This window comes from Penicillium diatomitis (genome assembly GCF_028827545.1).
Source record: "Penicillium diatomitis strain IBT 30728 chromosome Unknown utg000006l_segment0_segment0, whole genome shotgun sequence".
Taxonomy (NCBI): Eukaryota; Fungi; Ascomycota; class Eurotiomycetes; order Eurotiales; family Aspergillaceae; genus Penicillium; species Penicillium diatomitis.
The window spans coordinates 967,108-994,161 of NW_026623178.1; the positions used below are offsets into that span (position 1 = coordinate 967,108).

Here is a 27,054-nt window from a genome sequence, read left to right on the forward strand (position 1 = left end):
TTGTGGCACGAAACCTGGTTCAGAGTCTTTGGTAAGCCTCTTTCGGTGCCCGAGACATGCTCGGAAGATCCAGTTTCGCCATCACGCACCACCGTGTCTTGGACGAGTAGGCCGTGGCGCTAGGGAGAGAGAAAAATGAGGACCGTCCTCCTATTCCTGGTACCGGATCGCTGTCTGGCCGAAGGCTGTTGTTTTCTTCCGCCCCGGAGGTTCCGCGACTTAAGTTGATTGAATACTGACGGAAATGTACTCGACTACTCACGAGTCACTACTAGGTACCGACTCAATATGTACTCATGCTATGTGAATGCGAACGCCTCCGCCTATTACAAGTAATTGGTCGTTTGATATGCGCTCCTGTAACAGCGACTTAAACTCTATATTCCGGGGTTATTACCTTCATACCTATTACCTAGCAGTCAACTGAGAGTCGCACTTACTTTCAGTGTAATTTGGATTCGCTCTTCCAAAGGATAGGTATCTGGTATCTGTATTAGAAACCAGATCCTGTCTCGGCTCCACGAGAAGTACATACCAAGAATCAACGAAGACCTTGGCATCTTACCTAACATTCCGGTTTGGGCGAAAGGCCGACTTATATTCCAGGATCCGTGATGCAGACCCGAAGTCATATCCCTTCCTGCGCAGGCAACAGCTGTCATTCAACACGAAGGGTAGATAATATCACTGTAATATGTTGCAGTTCACTCAAAGCCAATTTCGTTAGATGAGCTAAAGTGGTCATCCCGTCTACCTTCCAATTTTATGTCCTCTCATTGATTATACTACCTTGTAGAAACCGTGGGATGCCTATCATTGCCGCGTCATTTGATCCTCCCTTGAGGTGCTCTCAGTCTCGGTTCCCTCAAGCTCCGCCGAATTACCTTGGGTGAGGCTCCTACGATTATGTATGCTCGTTCAGCATTGCGAGTACAAATCTTTGAAATTTCCGAAACTGTCTTCATCATTTCCACTCTGGAGAACAACCTCGCTTCCCTCAAGATAACGGGTCTCTGGGTCAGATCTGGACTGTCCTACCTAGAACACTGATTAACAACCCACTACCGTGGTATCACGATGACGTCGTGGACCGACAGCAATAAATCATTTCCATGGTCACTCGGTGACATAAGATAACCAGGCTAGAAAGGCAACCTACAGTGCCTTTTACAACGCGGTGCCGAAGTTGCAGGAACACCGCGATGACCGTATGGATCATTTTTAGCGAGAGATAGATTCCTATCAGCAAATCTCGCTATACATGACCAATGCACATGGGCGACTATTCGGGCAGACGCAGAGCGTGTTGGTGTGTGTGTGCAGGTATCTCTGCAGCAACAGTCTCAACAGGTAGTTAGGTTTGAAGCACCTGGGGAGTTGAATCCGGATCTGATAACAACAGTACATCCTGGAGTCGCTGGCTGGCTTCGAGTAGTACAGATGTCAAATAGAAGGAGACTCTCGTTTCAAATATTCTATTAGTGTACGAATTCGACAGGCGAGCTCGTAGCGATACCCAACGCCCATGCAACCGAATATAAATTTCAGTCAACCCATTCTTAGGTACGGATGAGATCGAACATCGATGGGATGAGCGTGTGGACTGTGAACGTTCTGGCCCACAGGGCTCAGATCACATGACCAGCTAGTCCGCAAGACCCTAAAAGTTCTCCGCATGTGGTGCATCCGCTGTCGGCTTCGACGTCAAATAAATGGAACGTGATTTTGTTGCCCTTGCCCGGTGTTTCTGTCTTTCTCTATACTGCTGCTTCGCACCACCGGAGAGCCCCCGAGCCATAATTCACGATGTCTGATGTTGCGTCTTTAGAGGCCGAGGTCAAAGAATTCAAGGTCCAGGTACGTCTCTTCCTCCATCTTGACGGAGAGCTCTCCCACTTGGAAAGATCGACTAACTATCGGCTGTCCTGCTTCTCTCCATCAGCTTGAGACAGTTCAAACAGGCTTGCAAGTAGAACCCGATAATGCCGAGTTGCAAAGTCTCAAGACTGAACTTGAAGAACTCATAACCCTCACCGAAACGGCGATCGCCGAGCTTCAACCCCCCGCATCCACATCGGCACCGGCAACCAAGTCTCAATCTACCCCCGCACCATCCCGCGATACATGGTCATCGAAAGATTCGAGTGCTCGCTCGGGACAACCTCATTCCACCCGTGCGGAAGACACCACCGTCACGGCGCCATCGCCCGTCATCACCTTCTCCGTCAACGACCAGGTCCTCGCCCGCTGGGTCTCCGGCGACAATGCATTCTACCCGGCCCGCATCACTTCCATCACCGGCTCCTCGAGCAACCCGGTGTATCTGGTTTCATTTAAATCCTACGGGACTGTTGAAAATTTAACGGCCAAGGACATCCGCCCCATCGCGGGCAGTGACACTCGCAAGCGCAAGGCTGATGGAACTTCAGGCAGTTCAGCATCTCCGTCGCCCGCTCCACCCTCGACGTCGCACACCAATGTGATTTCTGCAGCGGCTGATATTGATCCCAATCTTGCCAGCCAGGCCCGTCAGGATCCTGGCAAAGCAGGAGACGGCTCTGGTCGGCCCGCCAAAGCCGCGCGCAAGGTGAAGGCCAACAAGGAACTGGAAGAGGGCAAAAATAAATGGCAAAACTTTGCAGCAAAGACCAAGGGGAAATACGGGAAGAAGGACAGTATGTTCCGTACAGGGGACTCGGTGAGCGCTCGAGGTAGGTACTTGGCATCGAACTTGAGATCATCACGACCACCGCATGGGCATACATTCAGAGCATCAAGGCTAATTGCACCTCATAGTTGGGTTTACGGGTTCGGGTCAGCAAATGCGCAGAGATCCCACGCGAACACGCCACGTCTATCAACAAGCTGAGGACGAAGGCTATTAATTGTCGAAGAACTGGGCGTCCGGTTGGTCTAGCGGGGTTCAGGAACAACTGGCTGAAGAACCATGGGTTTCTTTCTTTTCTGATTATCTCTCCTGATTTATCACTTCCCGCTGTCGTTCTGTTTTGTGATTGCATCGCTAACTGGATCAGCGATGCAGATCACGCGCATCTCATTCTTTCTCTCGTTGCCCCCGGAAAGCCTGTGTACGCAGATCACAATGCTTTCAGCAACCTCTCGATGTTCACTGTCTATAAAAATCTATACCCCTGATCTGGTTCTGCCTTCTCGTGTTCTCGTCTTTCAAGTAGCTTTCTAGATGTGTGTTCCAAAGTACAAATTGCCCGTGGTAGTCGAAGATTATGTCTGCAGTCGGTCAAACCTGACATGAGTTCGACCAATGCTGAAAACATCATATCCTTCGCGCCCCTATGGAGCAATACGAAAGGTTGAGTCATCAAAATCCTAAGTACTTCGGAAGGAGTTACCTTACCGACCGTACTTTAAAGGCTCCTTGTCAACTTGAGAGCAGCGCGTTCATACTATTCCTAAGGTTCTGATTCCGCGTTCTCTTTATTCCTCGTCACGATTGTGTCAATCATCGTAGCTGGCTATCTCGCGTGGAGCTGATGCCGGTGGTAAGTAAGTGGAATGCATCCGTCAATCACGGTCGAGCGTCTGGCTGCTTCACCTCAGAAACCTTCTACACCCAAGGCTCCACATCAAGGTCGATTTGAGAAGGGGCGCAACGGTGGTTCGTCACCAAAGCGGGACAATCAGATCTGGCTTGAAATCTTGCATGCTTCGAAGGAATCCCTGGGGTTGACCCGCTTCTCCTCAGCCCCAACCAGTCCCGCCCGTCCCGCTCACGTCATGCGGCCTTGACCTTGCTTTCCACAGCTTCTCCGATTTCCCGGTCTAGGCGGTCTCCAACTTCCACCCAGCCGTCCTTCTGCAAGCCCGACCAGAGTCCATATCCAAACACCGTCGAGGTCTTCTCATGCAAGCTTGAGTCAATCAGCTTCTGCTCTCGTGGGTGATACGGCATCGCTTATCAACGAAACGGCCACACACCGCCCTGTGATTGCCGAGGTGCTTTGAGTGATCAGAGCTCGGGCACTGCGATCGTCAACGTCGTTCCGTCTCTGGTCCTGACAAGGCGTTTCTATTGCCCACTAACCTAGTATACCCACCATCGCAGGCTGAGCTCCACGACATTCTCAACTGATCGGGCGGACGTCTTAAACACGTTATCGGACAAAGACAGTCACTCCTGCTCAATTCGTTGTGCGAACACCATGCGACGAGCGGGCTTACTGAAAGCGCTCGTTGGCGTCGGCGCGCTTGTCACATTACCGGAAACCGCCGGCGCCCAAGGTGCCACGAAGATTCATGAAAAGGGCCGTTGTGCCATACGAGGCCACTGCGGAAAGCAATCGTTCTTCGGCGGCGAACTTCCCTGTCCTGATAACGGGCTAGCTCGTGAGCCAGAGGATGAGGTCCGCCAGAAACTGGTGGGCCTTTGCGGTCCGAAGTGGAACGAGGGTCCCGTTTGCTGTCTCGAGGAACAGGTGAGAAAGAGCGGTTCGAGTTCCATGGGTGACTTCTGAGTGGGAGCCCTTTGGCGGCTGTTGCTGATTCTGTCTTGACGCCTTTGCTCTAGATCGATGCACTGTCTAGTAATTTAAAGCTAGCCGAAGGCATTATTGCCTCGTGTCCTGCTTGCCGACACAACTTCTTTGATATATTCTGTACCTTTACATGTTCCCCAGACCAGTCGCTCTTTGTCAACGTTACGCAGACCGAAGAGAATCGCTCTGGTAAGACACTGGTCACCGAGATCACGAACATCTGGTCTGAAGAATATCAGAGTGGCTTCTATGACAGCTGCAAAAATGTGAAAAATGGCGCTTCTGGCGGAAAGGCCATTGATTTCATTGGAGGTGGCGCCAAGAATTACTCGCAATTCCTGAAATTCTTAGGAGACAAGAAATTCCTCGGAAGTCCGTTCCAGATCAATTATCGCACGACACCCAGTGGTCCCGGTTCTAGAAGCATGAAACCACTCCCGATGCTACCAAAGGCCTGCAATGATCCAGACAAGGCATATCGATGCTCGTGTGTTGATTGTCCGGAGGTCTGTCCAGAGCTGCCTGCCGTGTCCACTCAAGATTTCTGCCACGTCGGACTACTGCCATGTCTATCATTTGCAGTCATTGTTATCTACTCTGTATTTCTTCTTCTGGTGATGGGTGTCGCAAGTTACGTAACCGTCAGAGAACGTCGTTTCCGCAAACCGGAGCGTGTGCGTCTCCTTCAAGATCCAACGCCAAGCGACGACGAGGACGAAGGAGAAATGGTTCATCGTGCAGGATACTTTGAGCAGCCACAAGGAATCTACAAGCCCAACTCGGTTTTGTCATCACTGTTCAGCCGCATTGGAGGAGCCTGTGCCCGTTTTCCCGCAATCACGATTGGTACCAGTTTCATATTTGTAATCTTGCTGAGCGTGGGCTGGCTACGATTCGCAATTGAAACGGACCCGGTGCGCTTGTGGGTTAGTCCGTCGTCTCCAGCTGCGCAAGAAAAGGTCTTCTTCGACGAGAATTTCGGTCCATTTTTCAGAGCGGAACAAGCATTCTTGGTGAACGAAAGCGGCCCTGTTTTGGAATACGATACTCTCGCCTGGTGGTTTGACGTGGAGTCCCGCATTCGACACATGATGTCGTCCGACAAGGGTCTTGGCTTGGACGACGTTTGTTTTAGACCCACCGGAGATGCTTGTGTGGTTCAGTCTTTGACCGGATACTTTGGTAGCTCCTTCTCGAATCTTGACCCAAACACATGGCGAGATAGAATTCGTCATTGTACCGAGTCACCTGGTGACCCTAGTTGCCTCCCCGATTTCCAACAGCCGTTGAGACCGGAGATGATCCTGGGTGGCTATGAAAGCACCGGAGATGTACTGGACGCAAAAGCATTAGTCGTCACCTGGGTTGTCAACAATTTCGCCCAGGGCACGGCAGATGAAGAGAAGGCGGTCGACTGGGAGAACAGTTTCAAGCGCGCGATGGAGTCTGTGCAAGAAGAAGCTGCTGAACGTGGTCTTCGTGTCTCGTTCAATGCTGAAGTGAGCTTGGAACAGGAGCTCAACAAGTCCACGAATACAGATGCCAAAATCGTTGTCATCAGCTACATCATCATGTTTGTCTACGCCTCCTTGGCATTAGGATCTGTGACTGTGACATGGCGGTCTCTTCTCAGAAACCCAGCCAATGCTCTTGTGCAGTCAAAATTCACCCTTGGAATTGTGGGCATCTTGATTGTCTTAATGTCCGTCTCTGCTTCGGTGGGACTATTCTCAGCTGCCGGTGTCAAAGTCACTTTGATCATTGCAGAGGTCATCCCTTTCCTGGTTTTGGCAGTTGGCGTCGACAATATCTTCCTGATCGTTCACGAATTCGAGCGTGTGAACTTTAGTCACCCGGACGCAGAGATCGATGAACGAGTCGCTCGGGCAGTTGGGCGGATTGGACCCAGCGTCTTCCTATCAGCCTTGACCGAGACTGTTGCCTTCTCACTAGGTGCATTCGTTGGGATGCCTGCTGTAAAGAATTTCGCGGCGTATGCAGCGGGCGCGGTTTTCGTCAATGCAATCTTACAAGTGACCATGTTCATTTCAGTTCTAGCTCTCAACCAGCGACGAGTTGAGAGTTTGCGTGCAGACTGCTTCCCCTGTTTGACTGTTCAAAAGGCAAACTCCTTTGGTCTGCCGGAGGACCAAGTCTTCGATGATCACGAGGCCGAAAGCTCCTTGCAAAGCTTTATCCGTTGCATCTACGCTCCTTTTATCTTGGACCGCCGCGTGAAGGCGACCATTGTCATTGCTTTCCTGGGACTTCTGACGGCAGGTATAGCCTTGATCCCGGAGGTTGCTCTTGGTCTAGACCAGCGGTTCGCACTCCCTAGTGATTCGTATCTGATTCCCTATTTTGACGACCTTGATTCATACTTTCGAACCGGTCCGCCTGTCTACTTTGTGACTCGTAATGTCAATGTCACCGAGCGAATTCATCAGCAACAACTCTGCGGTCGTTTCACATCATGCGAAGAATTCTCTCTTCCATTCATCCTGGAGCAGGAATCCAGGCGACCAAATGTATCTTACTTGTCTGGCTCTGCAGCCAGCTGGGTGGACGACTTTTTCTACTGGCTCAATCCCCAACAAGATTGCTGCAAAGAGAACGACAAGATTTGCTTCGAAGATCGCATTCCACCTTGGAATATCACTCTTCATGGAATGCCAACCGGACCCGAGTTCATTCATTACGCAGAGAAGTGGCTCAATGCTCCAACGGACGCTTCATGTCCTCTCGGGGGTAAGGCGCCTTATAGCTCTGCAGTGGTAATCGACAAGGCAAGCTCCATGGTCAATGCCAGCCATTTTCGAACCAGTCATACTCCTTTGCGGAACCAACGCGATTTCATCCAATCTTATATTGCAGCTCGCCGCATTGCTAATGACATCTCTCGAGAGCACAAAATCGACGTGTTCCCTTACTCCAAATTTTATATCTTCTTCGATCAATATACCTCCATAGTTCAACTGACGGGGACCCTGCTGGGATCAGCCGTTGCTATCATTTTTGTTCTGACCTCCACCATTCTCGGGTCCGTCGCCACAGGTGCCGTCATTACCACAACTGTTGTGATGACTGTTGTTGATATCATTGGCACCATGGCCATTGCCGGAGTCTCTCTAAACGCTGTTTCACTTGTCAATTTGGTGATCTGTGTCGGAATCAGTGTCGAATTTTGCGCTCACATCGCTCGCGCGTTCATGTTCCCTCCGCAGACATTGCTTGAAAAGGCACCTGCCAAATTTCGTGGAAAGGATGCACGCGCCTGGGCAGCACTTGTCAATGTAGGCGGCAGTGTCTTCACCGGCATTACCATGACAAAGCTTCTTGGTGTCTGTGTTCTGGCTTTCACCCGAAGCAAGATCTTCGAGATCTATTATTTCCGCGTGTGGTTAGCTTTGGTCATCTTTGCTGCCGCACACGCGCTTATCTTCCTGCCAGTGGCGCTAAGCTACTTTGGTGGAGCTGGTATGATTGAGTCTTCTTCTCCATGACAAAGCCGAGACTAACACAGCATTTACAGGATATCTCGATCCTGCTGCCGATGGTGGCCTCGAGGCAAATCTTGCTTCCCGAAGCTATCGTTCCTTACTGGTCGATGATGGCTACGACTCTGATGAATACTGAATTCCTTGTTCCTTGTCTGCTTCCAATTTTTCTACGATAACTTGACTCAGGTAGCTATTGATAATCTGACACCGGATGTCGTGCCTGACGAAGACTCCCTCGAATAGGCAAGCCTTGGACCCTTGAATCATATCTGCGCTCCGGGGCTCTTGTGGGAAATCGAGTCTTCACGAGATTCTCGAGATCCACCCATTCTTTATGCTCGGGATCCCTGACGTTTGGGACAGGCTATTGTTGCCTCTGTTAAGTAAGATGAGAGGCCCGGGCTGTGTTGTAGGTCCATAGTCTGTGCTGTTGTCGAAGAATCAATATTATGGAGGATAGGACCTGCTTCCCTCTCTTAGAAAGGCACCAATGGCAAATACATCACTCGTATGTTGACATGGGGTAGCTCCCGGTGTTCACTATCTATGACCCGAATTCAGGACGCGGTCCATCGAATCGCGTTCCACACTTTTTCAAGTTTTATGCCGAACTGAACCGGCCTCGGTAATAGCCGCACATCTACAGAGCTGGAGCACAATCCATAGCCCCTACGCATGTCTGCACGGTTCATACCTAACGAAATAAGGTAGTATTATGATGCCAGCTTTGTTGTAGTATATGCTTTTTTGACCGGCCTCGAATGGTATTCATATGAATAATTTATGTGAATCATGGATTTTCGTGAACAGCAACCATCTACGTGAGTGTGGTGGATTGGGCGCTAAACCGCATCGGGCAGCTCACCAACCCACTCCCCCTAAACTTTTTTTTCTGCCGTGTTCCTCAAAATTTTTTTCGTCTTCTCATCACCCCTCAATCCCCTCCCTACTTTTATTTTTCTTTTCCTTTCCTTTTTCTACTCTCTTTCTGTGCTTTCGTTGCTCTTGTGATACCCCTTAAGCCACTTGTCTGTGTTGACGAGTTGCTTATTCTCGATTTGCTACCCTTCGCTCCAGCTCGCCGGAGATAGGGACAGCGGCTGGTGACTGGATATTGTCACTTGCCTTGGGGAGAGAAGAATCTACCTTACTTTCTTTTTGTACACGTTTTTCATCACATTTCCATAGCCATGGATCAGCAACGCTTTCTGCAGCAATTGCAGATTGTCCTTGATCGTATGTGGGCACCTCGAGCATCTATGACTGCCCATGTCTTCCCTTTCTAACTTTTTTTTGTCGTATAGCTTCCCAGGGAAACGTCAAGGAGGCCACTGGCATTCTGCAGAAAGAGTTTTATAGCAAGCCGCAATCTCTGGTCATCTTGACCCAGGTTGCGACTGGCCATGAGGACCCCAACCTCCGTCAGCTGGCCGCTGTCGAGGCTCGTTCTCTTGTGCAAAAGCACTGGCTGAAGGTTCCCGCGGCTCAGAAGCCCCAGGTCCGTGAGCAGCTGCTTCATTCTACCATGGGCGAGAGCTCGGCTCTCGTCCGTCACTCCGTTGCTCGGATCATCTCCGCTATTGCTAAGATCGATTTGCAAGACGGGGACTGGCCGGAGTTGCCGAACATTCTTCTGCAGGCTGCCGCGGGCGGTAACCAGGACGAGAGGGCAGTTGCCATCTACATCCTGTTCACCATCCTGGAGACCCTCGGCGAGAGTTTCGAGGAGAAGTTTCAAGACCTGTTCACCTTGTTCCGCAAGACGATTCAGGATCCTGAGAGCGCCGAGGTTCGCATCAACACCTTGCTGGCTCTCAGCAAGCTCGCCTACCACCTCGATTCCGAGGAAAACCCAGCGCCCGTCAAGGCCTTCCAAGAGATGGTTCCCTCCATGGTTGCTGTCCTCAAAGATGCCATTGATCAGTCAGAGGAGGACCGCATCATGCAGGCCTTCGAGGTCTTCCAGACCGTGCTCAGCTTGGACCCGGCCCTTCTGACCATCCACCTGAAAGACCTCGTCATCTTCATGAACGAGATCGCCGCCAACACTCAGGCTGACGAGGATGTTCGCACACAGGCCATCAGCTTCTTGATGCAGTGTGTCCAGTATCGCAAGCTGAAGATTCAAGGCATGCGTCTGGGTGAGCAGCTGACTCGCACCGCTCTGCAAATTGTCACAGAGCTCGATGAGGCCCCTGCCGACGATGACGATATTACCCCTCCTCGGTCTGCTCTTGGCCTTCTGGACATCCTTGCCCAGAGTCTTCCTCCCAGCCAGGTTGTTGTGCCCCTGCTTCAAACTCTTGGCCAATACTTCAACAACCCCGACCCCAACTACCGCCGTGCGGGTATCATGGCCCTCGGTATGTGCGTTGAGGGTGCTCCTGACTTCATTAGCACCCAAATGAGGGAGATATTCCCCATGGTTCTCCAGCTTCTTGCGGATCCCGAGCCTAAGGTCCGTCAGGCATCTCTGCACGCAGTCGCCCGCTTGGCTGATGACCTCGCTGAGGATCTCACCGCCGAGCACGAGCGTCTTATGCCCTTGCTCTTCAAGAACCTGGCCAGCGCTATGCAGGAATACAAGGGTGAGGAGGATGGCCCCATCATGGACATTATGAAGGCCGGTATCAGTGCCATCGACGCCGTCGTCGACGGCCTTGATGAGAAAGACGTTGCCCCCTACCAGGCTGAGCTTGTGCCTATTCTGCACGAGCTCTTCAAGCACCCCGACTTCAAGATCAAGGGTCTGGCGGCTGGTGCCCTCGGCTCGCTCGCTTCTTCCGCCGGTGATTCCTTCCTCTCTTTCTTCGACGAGTCTATGCATCTTCTCCAGGAGTTTGCTGCCGTCAAGGATAGTGAGGAAGAGCTTGACCTCCGCGCCAGTGTGACTGACGCCATGGGTGAGATGGCGGCTGCCGCTGGTCCTGAGCGTTACCAGCCCTATGTCGAGCCTCTGATGCGCGCCACGGAGGAAGCCCTCCACCTTGGCCACTCCCGTCTGAAGGAGAGCACCTATATCTTCTGGGGTGCTATGGCCAAGGTATACTCCGAACAGTTCTCTCCATTCCTCGATGGTGTCGTCAAGGGTCTCTTCGACTGCATCGAACAGGATGAGGACGACCTGGAGCTTGACCTTGGTGCTGCTGCCAAGGATCTCATCGGACAGGAAGTCACCGTTGCTGGTCGCAAGGTCAAGGTCGCCAGTGCTGATGACGACGACGAGCTTGATGGTGACATTGAGGATGTCGACTTTGATGAGGATGACGATGATGCCTGGGACGACATCACTGCCACCACTCCTTTGTCCCTTGAAAAGGAAATTGCTATCGAGGTAATTGGTGACCTGGTCACCCACACTCGCAGCTCTTTCTTACCCTACTTCGAGAAGACCATTGAGACCGTGATGCCTCTCGCTGAGCATCCTTATGAGGGCGTTCGTCGAAGCACCATCAGCACTCTCCACCGCTCCTACGCGATGCTCTTCGCTATCGCGGAAGAGAGCGGTCAGATGCCCAAGTGGCAGCCTGGCTTGCCCCTCCAGGTGCAGCCTGCGAAGGAGGTTCAGAAGTTTGGTGAGATCCTGATGACCGCCACCATTAAGATGTGGGCGGAGGAAGATGACCGGTATGTACCTTCTGTTTTGCCACTCGTGTTTTGTGCCTCTCGTTGGTTTGCCCATTACATGATGATATTATCCGCTTAACCCAGCTCACTTTGACACACCAAAGAGTGTGATTGATGTGAACGGCGATTCTGTATCTGACAAATGGCAACCACCATTGCCTGGGGCTTTGAGCACTCGCTTGAAATCTTACCATGCTTCGAATGTTCAAATAACTAACTGGAACTCCCCACAGTGCTACCGTCGCCGATATCAACCGCAACATGGCTGAGAACCTTCGCTACTGCGGTCCCTCCTTGATCGCCAACGAGACTGTCTTGCACAATGTCATCCAGATGGTGACCGACATCATCACCAAGCAGCACCCTTGCCAGATGGAGTTTGGACCTGAGGAAGAGACCCTGGAGGCCGGTGAAGAAACCTCTGAGTTTGACTGGGTTGTGGTCGACACCGCCTTGGACGTTGTGTCTGGCATGGCTGCCGCTCTCGGAGAAAGCTTCGCCGAGCTTTGGAAGGTCTTTGAGAAGACCATCCTTCGTTATGCCAGCAGCACCGAGTCTCTGGAGCGTGCCACAGCCGTCGGTGTTCTCGCCGAGTGCACCAACGGTATGGGTGCCGCTGTGACTCCATTCACTGGATCTTTCCTCAAGCTCCTCCTGCACCGTCTGGGTGATGAGGATACTCAGACTCGCTCCAACGCCGCCTATGCTGTCGGTCGTCTTGTTGAGCGGTCCAACGCAGATGCTGAGATCGTGAAGGCCTTCCCCACCATCTTCGGACACCTTGAGTCCTGCCTCCAGATGAACGTCTCTCGTCTACAGGATAATGCTACTGGGTGTGTGTCTCGCATGATTTTGCGTCATCGTGAGCACGTTCCTACTAAGGATGTTCTGCCTGTTCTGGTGAACATTCTGCCGCTGAAGAACGACTTTGAGGAGAACGACCCCCTCTACCGTATGATCTGCCAAATGTGTACGTGTCCGCTCCTCCCTGAAGTCTCGCCTTTCAATTTTTCCAAGATAATATAATACTGACATGTCGCCCTCTCTTATAGACAAGGCTGAGGACCCTACCATTCGGGAACTGACCCCGCGTCTGCTCCCTGTGTTCCAGGCCGTCCTGACTGGCGATGATGACCAGCTTGATGATGAACGTCGCGCTGAGCTCATTGAGCTGGTCAAGTGGTTGAACCAGATGCAGCCTGGCGCTGCTCCTTGGGCCGAGCAGCTGTGAGGCTGCTCGGTGATGGAGAAAAAATTTTTGATGACCTCTCTTGAGCCAGAGAATGCGTAATGTGATAGATCGATGACCTGGACTCGCCCCAAGATGACTAGAAGATACCCCCGTCTTGGCGAAGACCTCCCTTGCGATGAGTGATGAATCTACCAAAAGTTGTTGCTGTGTATATACTTCGAATTGACTGACGACGAATCTCTGTGATTCACCATTTCTACAATCCCGTTGCTTCTTGTAAATTCCTGGTGGGCAGTGAAACCGGATTCTTGTTGGGGATAGCGCCACTCAACGTGGAATGTAGACCCCTATACAGACAATCTGGCCGGTGCTATGATCAAAGCTACTGACAGGATGGCGGAAGTTGATCTGATAAGACAGTCCCGCCAGGAACTGTGGAGGGCTGGTTGGCTGCCTAACCTGCTGCGGCTTCTGCGACCGCTCCCTGCCCATTGCGTCATCGGCGGCCATGGACTCTCTCCCCAAACACGTCTTTGGAGTCCTGTCCTCCTCGGTTGATGAAGTAGTGCACTCAATTGAGCTTTGCATCGAAGCCCAAGCATCTCTCCTTTACATTTCCGTGCACCTCAGAGCCACTTCGACCGTATCAATCTTTGCTTTTGTCTCCCAAAAGGCTCACAGCTCCATCACAAGCTGAAGCTGTCCAGCTCAAGGTAAGATTTGTGGTTCACCTCACCGTGTTGGACCAAATTCAGATTATGGACAAACCACGGAACTCAGAGCCCTTTAATTGATCTCGTGCGTAGCCTAGGACACTCCAACTCTCTATCCAAATCATAACCTTCAGCTTCCTACTCACCATTCGATTACCTTCACTCTCGAATCTCTCGACATGCTCTCGCGTAATTCTGCCGTCTCGCCCGTCAATTGGGTCCTCGACTCGTCCAGCTCGAGCAGTTCCATCAAGAAGCCGATCAAGCCAGTGACGAAGCCATGCTTTGGGTGCGACTGTGGTGGTGAAGAGTGTGACTGCTGCATCTGCACAGTGATGTAGATCATTCTTGAACTGTCGCGATCGCCTAGTTGGGGCAACCTTGGTACTGTTTTCGGTTGCCTTTGCTCTTCTACGACCTGACATGCTATCCATTTTTGCAGCATCTGCCAGACTACCGGTGGCGCTATCATATACATATAGCTGTTGAGGATACCTGGTCCAGCAGCCCCTGTCGCTCTTCTCATTGTCTCCTTGTTTGTGGTTCCAGTACTTGATCATTGCGCATTTGAGCTTGCCGAATATAATCGTTTTGATTGGAGGTAATACAAGGCCCCGGTAGCTGATAAATATTTCCTTCACCCGCGTTCAATAGGTGGTATCTCGGGTGAAGTCTCGAACACGGGTCACAGACGATTCAGGTAAATCTGTGATGACAATAACGTTATCAATCGCCTGCTCGAGACCTCACAGCGTCCATGACTGACCGGCGCAGATCGACGGTCGCCGGTCGGATTAAGCGGAGCCCGAGGTGGGCGCGGTTCCAGATCGCTTACTCAGCGCCAGGCTGCCCCGGGCCGTGATGCCCGCGGAGCAGATGAGATGATGGAAGTCAATCGAATGGGAGATTCGTCTGCAAAAGGTACTTGACTCGAAGGTGACTGGCAACGGTCGACCCACTGAATCTCCTCCGGAGAAGTATTCAGCTCCCGCACTCAAGCCTTTTCCCGGGTGAGAGCCCAGAGAAGTCCGACCACCCTCGCAGGCCACCCACGCAGGCCATGCAGTCCTCAAACGATGGCACCTCCAAGCGTACAGCGCGTGCCTGTGATTCCTGCTACAAGCGCAAGGTATCGATACCTTCCCACCGCATGGCTAGCCTTCGCTGTCTCGTAGAAGGTACAGCTACGATGGCATCTTGAACGTGGCCATTAATCCCCTGCATGCTCTAGATCAAATGCGATGCCGCCAAACCCAAGTGCAACTGGTGTGGCCACCATGGTCTCCCCTGCACATTCGACCGAGTAACTCAGCGCAAGCGCAAAATTCAGGACGAGGCCGGGTAAGTCGATTCTATCTGGTTGCTTCATTACGTAGGCTCCATGGCCCCGTTCGACTAATGGAACCCCACTCAGTCGGCCACGAGCCGCTCGACTATCCGAGCGTATCAGCCGCATTGAACAGCTTCTTGCCAGCAACAATCTGTTAGGAGGCTCAGACCGCCCGGGTAAGCTCTTTGAAGATGAGATTGGAGTCGGGGGACTCTTTCGACTGTCCGTTCCGGACACAGTCTCTCGTTGACGACATGGATTGCTTGGACAAGTCGACCGTCCTGGTCTATGAACTGACAGTGAACCAGACGACGACCACAGAGCCGAATTGGGGGAAGCTCTGGATGATATGATCACACCGAGTCCCTCTCCGAGCAACTCTGGCACGAATGGCCCTCAGTTCTCCCATTCCGTGGGTGTCCATTTTGCAGGCCGAGAGCTTGGGGTAATCAGTCTGCTCACGGGCATCCCCTTTCTTCTGCCGGAAGGTCAGGATTGGATTCAATCGCGCACCGGACAGGTCCTTGCACACGAAAAGCTCAGTTCTGCGCACCCACCCTGGGAGCGGGAACGCGATCAGATCAATGGGGTCTTGTTGACGAGTTTGACGAACCAAAACCTGCTCGAGCTGCCTGAGAGACGAATCGTACGGACGTATCTCGAGGCGTACAAGAAGACCGCTGTTATGCGACGTGTCTTTCCAGTGATTGATCCTGACTTCTTCGAGGTCACTATGCACATCGCATATCAAGATTATCAGAACAGTTCCCGGCAGATGGGCAGTCGGGCGTGTGTCTTAGCATTCCTCGCCTTCATCAGTCGCGTCCCCATGATCAACGACTTGAGACTGGAAATTCCAGTAGACCATGAGATATTGACCTTCAAGGCTCGATCTCTCATAACTCAAATCTTGCACGCCGCTGCCACATTGGACTCGCTGCAGGCGACGACCATTCTGGTGAGATTCACCGCAAACATCCTTTCCACCCTGATTTTGCTTTTCGATGTGTCTTGTGAGCGCATGGGAGCTTCTTTCCCGTTGGCCCGTCAGAGGCTGATGGCGGTCTTACTCGCAATTCATTCCGTAGATCCTTTACGAGCTCTGCTCTGGCAACATGCGTCTCGCCAGTTTCTTGACGGCACTCGCGTCAAGACAAATATTCATGCTTGGTGCACACCTTTCCCAGGACCACCTTACACCGTCATCCGATCGCAGTGAGAAACGTCACAAGCAATTACGAAATGTATTTTGGGTTTGCTACGCCGTTGACAAGGACATCGCCCTTCGCACAGGTGAACCGCCCGTGCTTACCGACCAGAATTGCGACTTGACCTTGCCAGAAGGGTACATGAATCGCGCAGCCCTGAATCCCGAACGAGATGACAGTTTCGACGTGGAACCCGTCTTTCCATATGAACTTCGATTGAGTCTCATCAAATCCCGGGCTTACAACGAGCTGTACTCTTTCAGCGCCTTGCAGAAGACGGATGCCGAACTACTCAAGTCCATTCGTGAATTGGATGACGATCTCGAGGCATGGCGCTTATCCATCCCGTCTGAATGGCGCCCGACAATGTCCTTTTCTCAAGAGACGTCCGATTCCAACATGAGTATGCACTCGGTCATGTTGCGAGTAAACTATTACTTGTGCATGAGTATCATACATCAAGCGAGCAGTCGCTGTAAAGCCTGGATGCAAGGTAGCGGGTTGATAGAGGGTGTGAGCTCCAGCCTTGCGCTCTCTGTCGAAGCGAGTCGATCTACACTCTGTTATATGGAAGCGGCTGAGCATGTCCTGTCTCAAGAAGCCATCTGGTAAGCACTTCCTCGGCTGGCAGACAGCCCTGACCGTTTTTCCATGGAAAAGGAAGTTTCAATTAGTCTTCCAAAACGACTGACTGAGACTTGGTGGAACCTTAGGATACTGATCTTCTATCCTCTTTCCGCCCTTCTCACCATCTTCTGCAGCATCCTTCAGAATCCACTCGATCCTCGCTCACGGGGTGATTTGGACCACCTGAAGACGGCGACATCTATGCTGGCGCGTCTTTTCTCCAACGCCAACTCTGAAAATGACATTGAGCATATGAAATTGATCGCTGACTATGTAGGGGAGCTAAAGCGATTAGCAGAGTGCGCCATTGAGAAGGCATGGCAGGAACACGTCTCTACACCGCGGCTGGGAAACCTGACACTGCAAGAAAGAGCACGTTGAACTTCGACCATTTCAATGGACACGCAATGAAAGCAGACTTGTCTGCCCATTTGGTGAGCGCGCAGTATGTACATAGTGTATGCCCCCGTTGGATGGTTGAAGTAGACTAGATACTGAGAATGATCATGCCACTCAATGTGCGCAGACCTCGGACAATACTCAAGGAGTCAAGACATACCATCCAATCACCTCATGGAAGCGCTCAGACAACACATGCTCTGCCCGGGTGAGATACTATTTTGCTATCATTCCCAGTGGAGTAGAGAGCTCGCACCAAGGTACTTTGATTTACTCGTAGGAGAAAATTACAACTACTCTTTTAAACTGGGGCATGTAAGCCCAAGAGATTTCAAAACAAGCATCATGTTCTTTGAGCTAGACATTTGAGTTTACATCTACTCTGTCTGAAATTGTAACCCCCGGATCCAATCTGCAGGTCTCATAAGCGTCGGGTTGATCGGGCTAATAGAGTCTTCAAGTCATAATTAGCATCATTCTCTGGGTCAATAGAAACGGAGAGCAAAAGCCATGACAATAAGATAAGAGCATGACACGAATTCAGCTTGGGGCTGAATTATATGTGAATGCTTGTCTCAGATTGTAGATGCGCGTTGTCATCAGAGAGCACAAGAGGTAAGAATAGTGCTTTCAGATGGGGTTGAAACATAAAATAAAGCATCGATCATCTTCGAAGATGGATAGAGATATGCTCGACGAGGGATTCAAAGTGGACTTACCGTCTACGGAGTTTGCGCATGATGTCGCCGGTGCTGAGGCACCTGGAAGTTAATAACCGAACCTGCAGGTTGCGATGAAATTCCGCCTTAAAAAGCCGTGGATCATGTGACTCGGGTAAAGAGACGGGCCGGTCCGCCGATCTTAGATGAGCGAGTCGGATCTGACTCGGGAGTCGAACAACAGTTCAACCTGTGAGTAATGAGAACTAATAGTCTGGTATTTTTGTTGACCCGGGGGCGGAAATTCAGTTGAATTAAATATGGGCTTGCGAGATTGCAGAGCTGAATGATCATGAACTTGCAACCCCTGTAAAGAATTGAACTCAACAATAAGCTAGTCCGTAGAAGACATCCAAGTCTGTCAGGGCATAAGAGTATCGACATTTAGGATTACCTTGGCTTTCAGGACCTGCATTGTGATTTCGCGAAGCACCGAGGTTTGGTTGCCATGAAGCGTGAGGTGAGCTTATCGCTTGGTAATCCTGTATGAAGAGTGGTCGTTTTGACAAAGGCCACATCCCGCATGTCGTCTGCTGTTGTATCATGCTGTTACCTGGCCGGCGTCATCCTAAAGACCTCTCAACTTTGTGCCGGTGTCAGATATAGCAAGCCTAGTGCAGCCTCGCCAAGGGTAAACTGAGCAGCATCACATGCAAGAATCGAGCCCTATCGGCGAGTTTTGTATACGTCTTAAGACGACTCTCCACAAAAGGAAGAGCTTTGGTGGGTATCAGGGCCAATCTTAGCTCGGGATTGGATACAGTTGAGAAGATCTTCCTCCACAGCCTGCTCAATCCACCCTTCCCAGAAGACGCCATACCAATTTTGTATCGTCGGATATTGTGTCAGGCTTTGGCGTCGATTCGGCAGTATCTTCAAGCCTCTCTTTGCGATTGAGCTGTTGGCCCTCCGCCTCCAGTTGATCCATCAGATTCTCTATATCCGATTTGACCTCATCCATTTTTGTGATCTCCTCTCTTGTGCGTTTGAGCTGCTCTTCCATCATCATGATGAGTGATTCACGTGCTTGATGAGGGCGGTACAGATTCAACAGGTGATGTGCATTGATAAAGAGATTCCGTAAATCCTCGACCTTGGATTCGTATTGTTCGGGGGATACTGAGAGAATGCCGACGAATTCGAGAAAATTCAGCAATAGAGATTTGCTGATCTTGAGTAGATAATAGGCATGGTTCAGGGGTTGATTGGGTTGGGAAGAAGCTTGGTCGGTGTCACTTCCGGGCTCGGGGTACAGCTGCTCGATTCCTTGTTCCTTCAATGACGGTAGTGTAGTTGAAAGCTTTGAGGATTCCCGTGTCAGAGTTGCTTAGAATAAGAGAGACATAATCAGGGCAGCATGGAACCTACGGTTTGTGATTCCCCAAACACGGTATATTCCTCAGTGGGAAGCTCGGGGGGTATCAAGAAGCGCAGCTCTGGCGGGACGTCAAGAGAGCGCAACTCTGCGGGCAACCAGTGCTTGCCTATTCTAGCCTCATCCCCGTTCTTCTTCAACGCTTCTTTCTTGATAGTCTCGAGTGCGTCAATATTGTCTTGGGTGAAGTACTTCCACAGGGGCGGTGGAGGCGCGAATGCAGTCGCAACAGCCCGTTGCTCGGGTGCCTCCGCCATGGCTCTTAGAGGTGTGTCACAAGTCGCAGAAGTCCCTCGGTAGTAACAGCCTGGGGATTCAAAGGCTGTAGGAAATGAGAATAGTGTAGGGATGGTGAAGGAGGAAAGACGGACGCTAGAACTCAGCGTTGTATTCAGCAAAGAGGCGCGGAGAAAGGTGATGAAGATGTTTAAGACAAGCGGACCCACGCGAGCGGGTCCGTGCTTTGCGGGCAATCGCCTACCGCGCCGGGTATCTTTGGGGTGTGTAGCCCGTCATGCTTTTGGCTATCCTGAATGCTTTCTCACAGACACATCTCTGCTCTCCCCTGCTCCTTTCACGCTGTCACTGATCCGATTCAGCCTCATGATAGGCACTTGAGCTATAGCAACCGAGGGTTTGAGGTAGAATCGTGTGGACAGGATGCCTTCTAGCCGCTCATCTGCTTCATCGCAGCCCATACTCCATCGTGTCGGCTTAGTAGGAGCGGCCGCTCGCTTCTACCATCGCTCCTATGCGGCCGACTATATGGCCCTGGCATTTCTGGCGACAGGATGGCTTATGGTCAGGCGATTGATATCTTCATGACGTATCTCGCAAGAACCTGGCTGACCAGTTTTGCTCGTCTAGATTCAAATCTTCATTCATCCGTTCCATCGCATGTTCTCGCTTGACAATCGAGCCATACAATACCCATTCGCAGTTCACGAACGGGTACCGGTTGGTGCGTAGTCCCATCTCTCCCGACAATTTGACAAGGAGAATGCTCATCGAATACTTACAGGCATGTGCGTCCTGTACGCTGGCGTGATTCCCTTCCTCGTCATTCTGATTTGGTCGGCAACACTGCAACCTGGAGTTCATAAAACACAGGTCACTATGCTGGGACTCTTGGTCGCACTGATGCTCACTTGCTTTCTAACCGATGTGATCAAGAATGCGGCGGGTCGACCTCGCCCTGACCTCCTCTCGCGATGTAAACCGTCTCGAGGGACGGCAGCCAATACGCTGGTCGCATGGACTGTTTGTACGGAGTCGAATGAACACATCCTCCAAGAAGGCTGGCGTAGCTTTCCCAGTGGTCATAGCAGCTTTGCTTTTAGTGGCCTAGGCTTCCTTACACTGTGAGATCACATCGCATTGCTATGGATTCAAATCAGTTCATCCGCTGACTATGATTCTATCCAAAGCTTCCTATGTGGCCAGATGCATGTTCTTCGACCACGAACCGATCTTGCCCGATGTCTCGTGGCCTTCTTTCCACTTCTGTGTGCCGCTCTTATTGCCATATCGCGTCTGGATGACTATCGTCATGACGTTTGGGATGTAACGTGTGGAGGCTCTTTAGGAATGCTGATCAGCTGGTTCTCGTATCGTCGTTACTACCCACCTCTACGCTCGACACAATGCGACTGCCCTCACGACAAAGCTGATCTTCCCGGGTCTGATGGATTCAGCAAGCTGAATGATGAAGAGCAGGCATCGAGCTGAAGCGTTGTATATCATGCTGATCTAAGTACTGCAAACGCGCCACGCCACGTGCCTTGCCTCGCAGGAAGAGCATTGCCCAAGAGCTCTTCGATAGCCTGCGACGCTGGTTGGCCCATTTCTTGTTCATATCTCCTCTTTGTATCATATCAAACCGTCATAGTCGTCATTTTCAGGTTGGCTTTGAACGATCTGCCTGAACATGTTTCGAGATTTCTTTTGTAGGATTTTTGATGAGTTAATAGGCACCGCGCGTCTCACTCCTTGTCTTCTTACGATCTCGGGAGTCCTTTCGAACAGCTATGTCCACGAAGCGTTTCTCATTCCAAGGGCCAGTCAGCCTCAACGGCCCTTGCCCTTAGCTTACGGTTATCAACGAGAATGTTGCCTCCAACGCATCGGAGAGGGTCCGATCCAAAGTTCAAGATGGGATGGGAGCCCGCGGTTTTCTGACAAATCCACACATTCCACATCATAGCCTCCCCCCCCCCCCCCCCCCGGGCTGATTTCTCCCGCCCGAACGGCAGGTTGCGGGGTCGCAATAATTTTAACGGTCCGCAATGCGACGCCACCTAAATTCATTTTTCCACCCATTATCTCGTACGGGAATTGACGCGCTATCGACTCGAATCACCTATTCTTACGTATTCCACAGATCGGCCGCATAGTGGGCTTCCTGAACGCAATCTAGCACGACATTCCTAGATCATTCAACACCATCCAATGGATCCTCGAATAGGGTCCTCTGAGCAGACGATGTGACGACGCTTGACCAGCGCACTATTCCTATATGCCACGCAGAAAAGCCGCCGACCGTGCGGGCCAGGTGAAAACCCGGTCGCGCAGCGGCTGTCGAGAATGCCGAGCGAGTCGTGTCAGATGCGATGCCCAAAGGCCCATCTGCACGCGCTGTCGGGAGAAAGGCCTACCATGTTCGACCAACCTTGTCCTGAAATGGGAATCCGAGTTTGTCAGCCGTGGGATGGCCTTTGGTCGCACTGGAGTATGGAGTAAGAATCGAAGCGACTCGTCGCCGAGCTCGACCGCTACCTCCGCCGGTTCCTCCCCTGGCTCATCGGTGGACGATACGCGGCAATGGTGTTCCTTGCCTGGCGTGGAGTCGTGGGCCTTTATCAACACTGGAATGGCTTCATTTGAAGATCGACGCCGATTTGACGTCAATCTGAATCGGCAGCGTGCCATTGACCCTCGCATCAAAAGCCGTGCGAAGGTAATGCCCGTTGGTGCGTGGAATCTTGGCCCTAGCAGCGCACCCTCAGCTTTCCCGGGACGGTTGGGCCTCGAAAATCCAGAGCTCTTTGATTACTTTTTTCGTCAACTGTGCCCCCGTGCGACAGCTAGCCCCTCCTCGTCCTCGCCCTTCGCCTCGGTGGTTTTGCCTTTCAGCACGTCAGCAACACCCACCTTGTTCAAGGCCATTGAGGCACTCTCTGCCTGTCATTGGGCCCAGCGCGATCCCAAATACAGCACGGTTGGACTTCGCCTGAAAACGGAAACTCTGCGTGATCTGCGGCGGCGTCTGGCTTCCCAGGAGCTTGTCAAGAGCTACACCGACCCAGAAATTTTGTTGATCATGATGATGCTTTGTCTGTATGAAATCATGGACAAATGTGACGAGCGGTGGACCGTCCATCTGAAAGGTGCCAAGGATCTGATTCGCTTGCGTAGGGAGCGAGTGGGTACGCCTTCTGACCCCGTGACTCGTCTCGCAGAGCGCTTCTTTGCGTTCCAGGATGTTATGGGCCGCACTGCCTGTGGCGAAGCGATCGTGTTTGGGAATGACTATTGGAGCTCCCGGGACCAGAAGATTGATCTCTGGATGGGCTGTAGCACTGAACTAGCCGGCATTCTCTCCATGATCACAGAAATGAGTCGGGCAAGGCGACTGTCTGGGTCCATTCAGACGACGCCGCTCTTTTTGAGCCGTGCAGCATCGCTTCAGCGTCAACTGGAGCATCTTGTGCAGGAGGTTGAGGGCGGAGATGATAATATACTGAGCTGTGTAGCCGAAGCGAAGCGACTTGCTGCGTTGCTGTATTTACACTGTGCTCTGCATGGAGCAGCCCCGTCAACCGCCGTTGTGGTTGACTATGTCCACCAGATCCTCTGCCTGGTCTCGAGTCTACTCGACTTCGGGTCCATGGCGAATGTGATGTGGCCAATATTTGTGGCGGGCGTAGAACTCGATCCTTCCCGGGATGAGCTCTATCTGGAATCCGACGGTCCGGGCGTGTCTGGGCGCTCTGTTATTCTGCGGGCGTTGGATGCGATGGCCGATTCAAGCATATCGAATGTGTCCCGAACCCGGGGTGTCATCATTGAAGTTTGGCAGGCTCGTGATCAGGATCTTCTAAAACCTCCCAAGTCTGAAGTGAACGATTGGGACAGATATGTGGCTCCAGTTAGTTCGTCTATGAGTCTAGCTTAGCCTTGTCCCTTTGCTGATCGAGAGCCCTCAATGATGGATTTGTTTGGGGGAGGGCTAGTCTGACATCTTGATAATATCCACGTTCCCTGTACATTCTCCTAGGCAGAGCCTTTGTGCGAGCGTTGCTTCAAAGTCCATTCTCTGTGTGAGCAGGGAACACTACAAGCCGAGATATACAATGGACTATGGAGTGACCTCTGACCCATGGGTCTATGTGGCTTCTATACCATCATCTACATTCTACGAGAACTGCCATTCCCTACATATTTATCATAGTCCTCCAACAAGGTTATGGTCCCGGAATTTCTGCCATGGATGTTCTCAGCTACACTCCTCAAGTAGTTAACTACATGGTTCTACTTACCTACCTGGTAGGTAGTGTGTGCCACGGGACCTTGTGAGGTCTGTCTGACCATCGAACGTGGATTCAAACATTAGACGCCGCAATAATAAACGCCAGATGTAGTGTGTCCTGTGCAATCAACAATTTGGCGAATGAGCTTATACTGATTTTAAGATACCGTGGTGGACCACCTACTGCCCGACATTGATCAAATCTACAGGGAGCTTAAAGATCCACAATCGCACCGTTTGCTTGCGTTTGATCTATTGATCCAGGAATGATCAGCTATTATACGACGGCACGTCCTTAGCCAGCTCTCTTCTAGAATTGCCATCTTGTTAATTGACCGTGCTATGTCCAAACCTGAACCTAACATACAATCCTGTAGTAAAGCTCAGGTCTGTGCTCCAAAGTCTTTGACTACGGTGACAATGACACGATAAGGCAGTCTCCCAGCCTTCAGCGGGAATTCCAGCCTTGACGCAACGGGCGGGGGCCCTTTCTCCGCTTCCGGATTAGCACAGCGCCAACAGTCGGGCCCCAAGCGTAGATCCATCGACAGGAAGATTCAACCATCTTGCTCAAGCAGACTTTCCCCACTTGACATTGGTGGTGCTCGCGTCTCTTTCTTTCTATCTCATTGTGATTGCTGAAGCTGTATCCGTGCTGAAAATGCGCTCCCCCAAGCAAACAACAAACTAAGTCTGGGAGAATGGCGCAAGTACGGCCTACGGTTCCCGGGCGCCGCTCCTCTCTGCGCGCGCGTTCGAAAGCAAGCTCAGCCAGCAACTATCGCAATCCCAAAGTCAACCAGACAATGTCACAATATCACACGAATATATGCCACGGTCACCTAAAGCACGCTCTCTCTCCGATGTCTCTCGTCCGACAGCTCTGGCGCAACCCTCTTCGGGGGACTTAAATCGACCTCCGAGTAAGGACGACAGCGCCATCCCATCGGTACCAGCAACGCCGAGTAGGTCGACAATGCACCAGCCAAACTTCTCATTGCATCTCAACTCCAGAGCTGGCGTGTCCCCAACCGTTGCAAGTCGTGCACCCCTTTCGCCCAAACTCGACCCTACCCAGGCTGCATATGGATCGCCTGGCTCGGTCCTGCCACGCCGCTCGCGCGGCCTTGATTTCTCACGCGCGTGTACCAACCTACACCACTCAACTCTTGCACAATCATCTCCTGAGTCCTCCCCTACTGTTGGGGGGCGAGGTATGATGATTCCGCAGCGGCGCAGCTCCCCAGGTTTGACTTCTGGGCCGCCTTTCTCGGCCTCGGGCCCCGCAGACCGCACCGGAATCTCAAGTTCGGTCTCAAGTGTGAACATGTTGGAATCGGACACCAGTAGTAGTGAGGACGACGAGGATGCCATGATGGGGGATCGCGACGACATGATGCTGAGCACGCCGCAGGCGGCGAGGATGAGCGCCGCGTCTAGCCTTTTTGCAACCGGACCTACTCACAGCCCGGGCAACGAATGGATGGGCAATTACTCACAGGCCACGGCAAGTCTCATGAGCTTCCAGCGCGCCCGCATTCACAAGGGCCGCAGTCGCCACAGTTCAAGCAGTGCCAGTGGGAACAGCTCCAAGCCCAGTCCTGGGCCTCATTCTCCTCCGGTGATGAAAAGCGTGGAAAACCCGGGAGCTGGGTATTTTGCACCCCGGCACTCTATCAATGCTCGTCGGGAGTCTCTTAGTCTGGGCACTCGGGATCTGCGACTGTCGGATCTCAGCGATGATGGCGAGAACCGTGGGCTTCGAGGCGGCAGTCCTCTTAGCGGCTCACATCCGGAGGGTGGCCCGTTAGGCGTGATTCGAAGAGCAGTGACACGTCGTGGGAGTCTTTTGGTGAGTCAATTCCCTATGCTAAGCCCTCGGACATATGCACTCCAATCCACCCGCTTATGCTCACTAATGTTCGCTATATCTACTAGCCTAAAACAAAGACCTTTGCACGGATTCGGGCTGCCTTGATGGAAGAAGGCGCCCCAGTCGATAGTGATATGAAGCGCGAAGCAGAGGTTATCCGGCAGGTCCGTGACACTGAACCCGACACCTCCCCTACGTTGCGTGCGGTCCCATCGCCTGGTCCCCCGCAGCCAGGAGCGGGCGCGTTCGATATGGACACTATCGATGCCGCCGCGAAGCCCGGCACGTCAACGGCGCCGGCCAACAGTTTCAGTAAGCATGCGAGTCAAAACTCTGGTGGAGTCGATTTTTGGAACTCCATGGATGGACGTTATCGCACCCCGCCCCCTAGCCGACAATCGGCGTTCCCTGCGGATGATGACATCCCAATGGACATGACGCCCTCCACCACCTTAGGCTCCGCAGCCGACTCCAAGCAGCGTTCCCAATCTTCAACCCCGTATGCCTCGGGAGTGACTGCGATTGGCGAGATCTGTCGCAAACGCCGCCGAGATGATGATCTGGATCCAAACCTCTTCAAAAGACGGGCGGTCTCGCCCAGCGTGAGCGCACAAGGAAGTCCTGTCTTGACACACTCGTCAACGATTGACACCAACGCTCCCAATATCTGGGGTCCTCCGACTAAGCTTGGCCCGCCCTTTTCAGAACGTTCAATCGGGGACCAAGTCAATGGCAACGGCAACAGCGGCGTGGCAGGTACTGCAACCACGCCCAATGCCAATCGAACCAGCTTCCATGCAGGGTCGACGAAGCGTGTGGGCTTGCAGGGCATGACTGAAGCCAGTGATGGATTTATGAACATGAGCATTGAGTGAGTTAAGGGCATGACGCACCCGAGTAATTGGAAAATGGCGTCTTCATATTTGTTACACGTCATTGTTGATGAAGTATGAGCGGCATCATTTGTGAGATTAGTGTTAGTTTCCGGGCTGGACTTGGTATTCTTTCTGCATGGTGTTGGAGTGTTCGGAAATGTCAAGGGTGTACATTTCATCACTCATCACCTCTTATGATACATTAGCTTATCATTGTTTACTCTTTCTTCGCGGCTGCGGAGTGATGAATTATTCTGAATCGACTCGGGTATTTCGAGCAAGTCTTATTCCTACGACCACCGCAACTTCATGTGGAACACCAGATGGACCCCAGCCGACAGACTCTGTAACAGTCTTCGAGGCAGTCGTTGAGAGGATGTGCCTGAGCCACCACATTAATGATCTTTCAGATAGTCTCGCAAGTATTGCACGATCTTCGTGTGTACTACAAAGTGGCCTCTTATTTGCGAATGTTGTCAAGTATGATGCTGTTCAGCAGTGCCAGATAAGCACGCCGTGCCAAGCCACGCGGAGAAATCCCAGCCGCCAGAAACACGTGCGGATCCCCTCCGCT

The 27,054-nt window shown here is 52.0% G+C and overlaps 9 protein-coding genes across 9 annotated transcripts; 8 read left to right on the forward strand and 1 right to left on the reverse strand.

Annotated features, from left to right (window-relative positions):
* Positions 1-1,806: 1,806 nt before the first annotated feature.
* N7539_005971 (tudor domain-containing protein) lies at positions 1,807-2,885 on the forward strand (the record flags this gene model as incomplete). The annotated part of the gene is made up of 3 exons (XM_056935573.1): positions 1,807-1,857; positions 1,943-2,711; positions 2,797-2,885. 3 exons carry the CDS (start codon positions 1,807-1,809, stop codon positions 2,883-2,885), a joined length of 909 nt encoding a protein of 302 aa, XP_056789445.1.
* A 627-nt stretch (positions 2,886-3,512) lies between these two features.
* Positions 3,513-3,768, forward strand: N7539_005972 (uncharacterized protein; the record flags this gene model as incomplete). The annotated part of the gene is made up of 2 exons (XM_056935574.1): positions 3,513-3,521; positions 3,559-3,768. 2 exons carry the CDS (start codon positions 3,513-3,515, stop codon positions 3,766-3,768), a joined length of 219 nt encoding a protein of 72 aa, XP_056789446.1.
* Positions 3,769-4,181: 413 nt separating this feature from the next.
* On the forward strand, positions 4,182-8,150 carry ncr1 (sphingolipid transporter NCR1; the record flags this gene model as incomplete). Its single annotated transcript, XM_056935575.1, has 3 exons — positions 4,182-4,454; positions 4,547-7,991; positions 8,047-8,150. 3 exons carry the CDS (start codon positions 4,182-4,184, stop codon positions 8,148-8,150), a joined length of 3,822 nt encoding a protein of 1,273 aa, XP_056789447.1.
* A 1,054-nt stretch (positions 8,151-9,204) lies between these two features.
* On the forward strand, positions 9,205-12,872 carry N7539_005974 (putative importin beta-4 subunit; the record flags this gene model as incomplete). Its single annotated transcript, XM_056935576.1, has 4 exons — positions 9,205-9,250; positions 9,319-11,641; positions 11,875-12,611; positions 12,694-12,872. The coding sequence occupies 4 exons, from the start codon at positions 9,205-9,207 to the stop codon at positions 12,870-12,872; spliced, it is 3,285 nt and encodes a 1,094-aa protein (XP_056789448.1).
* A 1,734-nt stretch (positions 12,873-14,606) lies between these two features.
* Positions 14,607-17,092, forward strand: N7539_005975 (putative C6 transcription factor; the record flags this gene model as incomplete). Its single annotated transcript, XM_056935577.1, has 6 exons — positions 14,607-14,675; positions 14,778-14,887; positions 14,961-15,052; positions 15,185-15,834; positions 15,965-16,692; positions 16,798-17,092. The coding sequence occupies 6 exons, from the start codon at positions 14,607-14,609 to the stop codon at positions 17,090-17,092; spliced, it is 1,944 nt and encodes a 647-aa protein (XP_056789449.1).
* Positions 17,093-18,619: 1,527 nt separating this feature from the next.
* Positions 18,620-19,461, reverse strand: med7 (mediator complex subunit MED7; the record flags this gene model as incomplete). The annotated part of the gene is made up of 2 exons (XM_056935578.1): positions 18,620-19,129; positions 19,198-19,461. The coding sequence occupies 2 exons, from the start codon at positions 19,459-19,461 to the stop codon at positions 18,620-18,622; spliced, it is 774 nt and encodes a 257-aa protein (XP_056789450.1).
* Positions 19,462-19,864: 403 nt separating this feature from the next.
* On the forward strand, positions 19,865-20,932 carry N7539_005977 (phosphatase PAP2 family protein; the record flags this gene model as incomplete). Its single annotated transcript, XM_056935579.1, has 4 exons — positions 19,865-20,005; positions 20,072-20,165; positions 20,226-20,565; positions 20,632-20,932. 4 exons carry the CDS (start codon positions 19,865-19,867, stop codon positions 20,930-20,932), a joined length of 876 nt encoding a protein of 291 aa, XP_056789451.1.
* Positions 20,933-21,719: 787 nt separating this feature from the next.
* Positions 21,720-23,378, forward strand: N7539_005978 (Zn(II)2Cys6 transcription factor; the record flags this gene model as incomplete). The annotated part of the gene is made up of 1 exon (XM_056935580.1): positions 21,720-23,378. The coding sequence occupies one exon, from the start codon at positions 21,720-21,722 to the stop codon at positions 23,376-23,378; it is 1,659 nt and encodes a 552-aa protein (XP_056789452.1).
* Positions 23,379-24,432: 1,054 nt separating this feature from the next.
* Positions 24,433-26,480, forward strand: N7539_005979 (uncharacterized protein; the record flags this gene model as incomplete). The annotated part of the gene is made up of 2 exons (XM_056935581.1): positions 24,433-25,584; positions 25,671-26,480. Coding segments are annotated over 2 exons (1,962 nt in total), but the record flags the coding sequence as incomplete, so codon positions are not given.
* Between the last annotated feature and the right edge of the window lie 574 nt (positions 26,481-27,054).